General features: G+C 35.5%; 1 protein-coding gene across 2 annotated transcripts in view; it reads left to right on the forward strand.

Annotated features, from left to right (window-relative positions):
- The window catches only part of LOC117115062 (juvenile hormone acid O-methyltransferase-like), a 17744-nt gene that overhangs the window by 629 nt on the left and 9293 nt on the right, over positions 1–7822 (forward strand). Inside the window, exons 2-4 of one of the 2 annotated variants that reach the window (XM_033258715.1) lie at positions 743–1065; positions 3515–3656; positions 4275–5100. The exons of the other annotated variant lie outside the window; for it this stretch is intronic. Of the exons in view, the coding sequence (XP_033114606.1) occupies positions 743–1065; positions 3515–3656; positions 4275–4456 (647 nt within the window). The 3' untranslated portion in view covers positions 4457–5100. Of the gene's footprint in view, positions 1–742; positions 1066–3514; positions 3657–4274; positions 5101–7822 lie in introns of those variants that run through there. 2 annotated transcript variants of the gene reach the window in all.

A 7822-nucleotide genomic window follows, 5' to 3' on the forward strand; every position in this document is an offset into this window, starting at 1 on the left:
TAGATGTGTATAAGAGACAGGTATGTATGTATGTATATATATATATATATATAAAGTTGAAAGTGTTGCAAATATACCAACAGAGTCCTCAATGGTAATAAAACCAGAGCGAAAAAAAATGCTAAAATATGCAAATGAGGGGATTATACAAGTCCACCAATGGTGATTGTGAGAGAGGTAATAGTTTGGTTAGATTAATTGTCAGATCAAATCAAGTTGGGTCTTTCATATTTCAGCATTTTTTTTGTAATCAGTGTCTTAGTATTCTCATTCCTGAAAATGACCCAATAAAGGTCGAAACGTCGAACCATAGCCTCCCTTTCTTTATTCGGAGCATGGAGCATGTTTGGAGTAACGTTTGTTCTATGTTAAGATTATTAGCACAGATTGATTAATCGTAAAACTGAGCATGTGTAGAGTAAATGCGGTATATAAATCTTTCTTTAACAGGCCTAGGCCTATACCTAATTAATTAGGCTAACTGACAATGTTAAAACGGTTAGTAAACACGAAAATTGTATAATTTTATTAATTTACGTTGTAATAAATCAATTTTAGAAGACTTCTATACTGTTCTATGTTTGAATTTAAAAGATTTTCTCTGGCCCACATCACGTCAAACTACTGTCATATTTTTAATATATGCATAATTGAATGATAATATGGAGAAACACTGTGATATTTAATGATAGTAAATATATTATAAAATACAGGATGGGCCTATATATTTTGTTCTTGGCAGGTCTAGATATTTCGAAAGACATGATTACTTTTGCAAATCAGAATAATCGACCAAAAAACGTGGAGTATATATGTTGTGACGCTCAGGATTTTGGCGGTAACGTGTCGTCGTGGAGAAATAAATTCGACAAAGCCGTTTCACTGTTTGCCCTCCACTGGGTGGAAAACAGAAAGATGGCTATTAGGAATATTCACAGCTGCTTGAAAGAAGGCGGAGAGGCCTTCATTATTGTGAACGGGCCAATGCAGAAGACGCTAGGAAACAAACCGGATGAACTTCCATTCTATCTGAAAAATCATATGAAATGGGAAAAGATTTTACAAGTGAGTAAAAATACTTCATCTAGCAAGCGAAATAGTGCATATGGGATGGTATGAATATAGATGCTCTAATTCAAAAAGGGGGCGCTGAAATGGGAGGAGATTTTAAAAATAAGCACTTTTTAGAAAAACACGACGAAATTGATGTATGTCGTCAGGCATGAATATTTTCCAGTTACTGTAATAAAATGAATCTGAATGTAGTTGTTTTTATTGGCAAATTTATAGATTGTGATTTCTTTTCAGTCCTCGACCGTTTTCTCTTCTTTTCTATCCTATTCTCTAATGACTACATGACTAAAGCTCATCCTGCCATATCTCAGAGCCACGATGGGAAAAGCGAGACTATCTGCTTTGGCACTACTTAGTACATGAGCGTGATGAACTAAGACAATATTACTAACTGTGATCATGTTATTAACTTTATTGCTAATGCAAAAGCAAACAAAATTCAGTTGCGAGTTTAAACAATGTTAAAAATTCAGCAACTTACAAGACTAGGCCTACTATAAGATAAATTTAGAGAATAAGAATACTAAGCTGTATGCCATAAATACAACAGCCATACAAATTAAGATAATGGTAAAGTTGTATACAAAGTTCCGAACATCGTAATGCAGTTTTAATAGTAAGAAACAGGGGTGGCGCCAGGCAACCACCTTCGGGAATAGCTGCGCCCCCACTTCCCCCTCCCCACTCCGGTCGGGGGAGAAAACCATAATTCTGCGGGGAGAAAAAAAATTATATGTTTTTTGTACATATTAGAAACCTTTGAAACCCATAAATTGTCAAAAATTTTCGGGGGCTTCGCCCCTCCCCCCACCACCACTTTCGGAAAATTTTAAGCGACGCTCGATCACGCCCAAATTTGCTCTCGTCAAGGAAATCTTCGCCTTTGTCGGACCTCGGACCCCCATCGGGCAAATCCGGGCGCCACCCCTGGTAAGAAAGAATATGTGAGAGCTAGAATAATAATACTTATTTGGGTATAATTAAATACAGTAATGTTATTTAGACAGTGCATGATGGACGTACGGTACGGATATGCTTAAAGTCTATACAACCAATATCAATTTATTTCAAAGGATTATAATTATAATTGGGGGGGGGGGCAGTTTTCTACTCTGCCCCCGGGCGCCAAACCTCTAGCTACGCCACTGGTTTACATCCACCAGAGTGACCCATCCTGGTATTTGGTTTCGGGTTTGGGCCCCAAAAAATAAACAAGGGAAGTGCCGGTACTAAGACGATCTACCACGTGATAAAGGTATATTTAATAGAGCGTAAGAATAAATGGAATCAACTTGGGGCGGAGGCTCAATGTTAGAATGAGGTACGTTTCTACCGGGGTCCAGCTCAGGTCCTCCAGCAGAAACAGTTTGTTTACCCATGGCCAGAATAAATATGAAATAATCATGATAATGTGATGATGATGATGATAAGATGACGATTACGGTGGTGATGATGACAATGATAATTATGATGATGACGACAATATGACGGATGATGGTAATGACAAGGCAGTGTCATGGTTGTGATGGAAACACTAATACAAACTAGAGTGAAATGAGTTCAAGTTGGAAAGGGCCCTTCTGATGGTACAAGGACAAAAGCCAGGGAAAAACCAGCGATTTTGATTAGATATAGACTAATTTGAGTGGTGTTTTTTTTTTTTGTTTTTGTTTTTGTATTTAGTATTATATAATAGTAATACTTCCAGTGAGCGAAGCAATCAATGCAGTCTTTAGGAACGCAGGGACCCATGGTTCTAATGTTCGGGAAGACCGATTTGGACATTTTTTATCCTTTCATCCCAGGCAGAACAAGTAATTATGAGCTACCGGTATATACCGGTATGCATTGATTTATTAAATTTTTTTATAAGGGTGAAGTGTCCTAAAAATCGGGGGTCCTGGTGCAATGAACCGCCTAAACCGGCGGTAGTTACGCAACTAATTAGATACAAAGTAAGCAATTTAGTTGAAAGAAGCAGTTTAGTTTAATGGTAATGGTAGGATATATGTTTGTAGAACGCCTTCCACAATACAATTGTCCCAATAGTATTGACAGTATTCAGAACATAAATCTGTTTCCGCTGGACCTGAGCTGGACCCCGATAGAAACGTACTTCATTCTAACATTGTGCTTCCACCCCAAGTATATTTCCCTTATTGCTCCAGTAAGTATACCTTTATCACCTGGTAGATCTGTCCATGGAGGAATAACTACATGGCCTGTCTGCCATTAATAGACCAGAAATTTAATTAATAATAAAGACTACCATACCAGCAATCTGACGTATTCACTTGTAGGCCTAATTCCAAAGTTTAAAACAATGTGCCTTTGAATTTGGAAGCCTGTTTATCCCATATAAATTCACCCTTGCTAAAAGAATTAAGTTTTTGAAATCATTGACAATTTATTTTTGTTTTGGCTTTTCTTTGATACCCAGAATTATGAGCACGGAATGCACAATGATCTCGATCTGTCGGAGTGGACACGGCTGCTAGAAGAGGAAGGGTTCAAAATGCTACGAGGAGAGATGAAGGAACCATTTGAAGAACTTACGCTTCCTGACGACAACGAGCTTAAAGGCATGTTTATTTGTAATAGAGATTTATTTTCAGTATGCGTTCACTGTGGCCGAAACTTTTGCCAGTAGCGTATCTGGAGTATTTGAATGGGGTGGCCACTGATTTCTGCTAAAGTACCGTCATATGTGTCTATAAATACATAATCTTTTGGAACTAATGAAACAATATAACGCATACCATCCAGGCAGAATCGAACCCATCCTACTGAGCATGTATCAACATTTACGGAATTCTGTACGTGTTTATCCATCACATTATCACGTCATTTCCAAGAGGTTCTCAAGATTCCTTGTAACTTCCAATGGAAGCATGCTTGTAAAACTTATGTTTTCTTAAACACTGTAAATACGTACGTTTCATGGGGGCGGCACTGACTTTATGCGCACCCATGAAGTTTGATTGACTCACTGATCATAGACGTAAACGAGACTGCTTTTGTAAAATGTTATATTTTTTTTCTATCAATGTATATTCCTCTTTACAAAATTAACTGATAATCGATAGACATTTAAAACATTTGGAGGAATTCCATCGAATGGTACTTCTTCTTTAAAGAGGATGCATTTTTACTTTTACCCATGCAAAATATTTTCTGATTATTTTCTCATCTGTACACAGGCTACCTGAAAACTCTGATGGGACAATTTAGCTATGTACCAGAGCAGTTTCATGCAGAGTTGCTTACAGATGCATTTGAGTGGTGTAAAAAGGAGCTACCCTTCAACGAAGAAGGAATACAGTACTTCGCTACTCATTTAATGTTCATTCACGCTAAGAAAAAACCCGCACACAGGGACTAGTTAAATTTTGCAAGGTTTGTACCACACGTTTTTCAGTACGTGTGCGTGTAAGCGCACGCCTATCGAATTTTATATGAAGTTAGCGCAAAATATTTCAATGAAGGCAGAGGCCTACACAGCAATAGTAAAATAGTTAAGTCAACTTAGATTAACTGTTACTATTTGGGACGAAATGGCTCCAAACATTCTGAACAAAAACTGTAAATCCAATTCCTGGTTTGTTGTTTATTAAAACATTTGTGGAGAATAATTCAGTATAAGCCTACTCATTTTTGCATGAATATTTTTGCATGAAAACAAGCCATATATGAATAAACAATCATCGATATATGAATACATCAATTAAATAAAATAATCATCTATGTATGAATAATGTCTGAGCCCCTGGTTCTTATAGGCAGACCACTAGTACTATTCTTTTCCTCATACAATTAAGGCAGAAATTATAGAGGGCACTATTTAAGGTAATCTAGGTGAACTGATACATGAATATGCATAAATGGCCGCCAAAATTAAAATTATTAGATATACAGTATATCATTCGGTTTTGTCAACATTTTTTAGTGGATTTGTCATCTCAGACCTAAAACATAGTAATATAACATATAATTATATATAACATATATAACATACATATATAACATATATATCTGTCTCTTATACACATCTAGATGACATGTTTTTAACTACATTTTAACATTTTATCAATGGTTGTAATCAGTGCAGTGTAATCACTGTATCTTGATGTTTGTTATTTTAGTATTATAGATTTTAGACAAGTTAATGTAATGTTATGCATGTATTGGCAACCAAAGTTTTGGTTTAATGTTTAATGTATATTATTACTTGCCAGACCAATTAATCTTGAATTTTGAAGTCAATGTCTCATATATGAAAAGAAACCGTCACAAAAGTGAACTTATTGTTAGACAAAAAAGGGTCCACATATTCATGAAATAACCCACATATATGATAGAAATCTGCCTCCTCTTAATGTTTTAATATTTTAACATGCTTTTAAATTTTTTTCCCTAACATTTTATCAATGGTTGTAATCAGTGTAGTTTAATCAGTGTATGTTGATGTTTATTATTTTAGTATTACACATTTTAGACAATGTAATATTATAAATGTTGTGTAATCAACCAACATTTCGAATCATGTTTATATTATTACTTTTGTTTTTGACCAATAAATCTTGAAGTCCGCCACAAATGTGAACTCATTGTTAGTCAAAAAATGTCCACATATGAATGAAATACCCAACATATATGATAGAAATCTATGTTGGATCCCATATACAGTACAGTCAAGGTCTCATACAGTATATTAATAGAAACTGTCACATGAATTCCAATGAACTGTAAAAATATGGTTGGCAGACACCTTCAACTTCAACACAGACAGGATCTCGACTAGAGCAAATCTTCTATATCTGAATGAAATCCTCCATATATGAACACAACCTTTCATATAAAAAAACAAAATGCTATAGACAAGAAAGATCCACCATGCAAGTTTAAAATCATCTATACACGGAAAAGATGCGTACCTTTACATTAACTTCAATAAAACAGAATTAGTTCTGTTTCAATCTTTATTAAAATATTGTCAAGATAAACAAATTTAAACATACTAATTTTTACATGAACAAAATTCTTTTGAATCTGAATAAAATAACCGTTATGAAAAATCGGCTCTTAGAGTGAGCGTGTCTACTGCTTGTTATAAGTTTGTCTACTGTTCGGATCATCTCATCGTTCCTCCAATCGGATTTACTCTCACAACTTACAAGTGAGATGATCACTAAGACTTTCTGCCGATTGGTGGAAAACCAATAGACACAAAAACATCATAATGAACAGTGTAATTTCACTGTTCCCTGGTTTAATAGAATTAACTATCAAAATAATGTTAAACAAATTATTTGTTGACACAAATTTGGAATTTTAGGCAACTGTTTGAGCTCCCATATTATTATTATTTACTCAATACTGGCCAGTGCGACAAATTTAACCATTTCGCCACGTCGTGCCTCATATGTCCATTTAATATATGGATTGTTTCCGCCAGAACTGTCATTGTAGGCCTAGGAGTGTGCTTGAAGAGAAGTACTTTATTACGTGTAACCCTGAATCATGGAGGAAGAAGAATTAAGCTCACTTAACTGTAGGAATTAGTTTATTAGTACATGTAGGCATAGAAGGAAATTTTTATTTATAAATACAACACCATGCATGATTGTTATTCCGCATTAGCTTCTTATAGAGCCCCGATCCAAATTATATGAGAACTGAGACGCGACCCATCGAGCCCGAAGTTAATAAAACGTCCGTCGTTTTATACGCGCGAGGAATAGCGGGAAGAACCACACACTTGATTCTTTTGTGAATTGATTAAAATATTATCACCCACAAAATCACTATGTAAAACCCATAAAAATAAAAATATAACTTTGAATTAGTTATTTAACAAAATCACATAAGTTACTTTCGTTTACTGGAATTAAATTTCGTTTGTCTTGGTTCGTGTTAAGTAAAGTTTTCACAATCTGAAGAGATTATGCTTTTTTTCGCGACCCAAACATTGGGTCGCGACCTATAGGTTGCGGAACGGTGATTTAGAGCATATATCACCTGACGATTGAGAAAGTACCGTACCTCATGATGCACCCTGTAGTGCATGGGCGTGGGGTACAATCCGGGGACAAGGGAACACGTCCTCCCACTTTTCGAAGTGGGGGACATCATATCAATTGTCCTCCCCATTTTTCACCAATCTTCTATAGTTAAGATCCACTTTTCTAAGCGAGTAGAAAGAACAACAATTACGAATGACTGTCAAATTAATTTTGTCTGTTCACCTGTGCTCTGTTCCAAGTGCGGTGCGTACTTCCGGACCAAAATCGAGATACGTAATTGTTTGAACATTTTGTAATCATCTTAGTAACCACTCAATCGATTTTATGGTGCAGCGGTTATCAGAGGCTAAATTTATTTATTTATGAGAACAATGTACTGTACGTTGTTAAAATTGGAAGCGAGGCCAACATTGATTTTAAAATCACTGCACATGCAAAGAGAAGACTAAATTATGGTGACTTTTTTAAGTTTATCGTTTATCTTATTTGTTTTTTCATGGTTCGAATACGTCACAAGCTAATTAATAGATAATAAATCATTATTTTTATTAATGTTAGTTTGCACGAAATATATAAGCGGGCATGATTACTCCCAGGATAAATTGAAAAATTTTTTATGATGAGTATTTCAGTGACAGCTTCGATGGGGCCCGGCCGGCCCACCCTCACAGTTTTTTTTTAATTTAAGAGGGGAAAAAGGAAATTTATATTCAAATTTAAGTTTG

Source organism: Anneissia japonica, unplaced genomic scaffold, assembly GCF_011630105.1.
Source record: "Anneissia japonica isolate Jap-2015-1 unplaced genomic scaffold, ASM1163010v1 scaffold24_len2511860_cov200, whole genome shotgun sequence".
Taxonomy (NCBI): Eukaryota; Metazoa; Echinodermata; class Crinoidea; order Comatulida; family Comatulidae; genus Anneissia; species Anneissia japonica.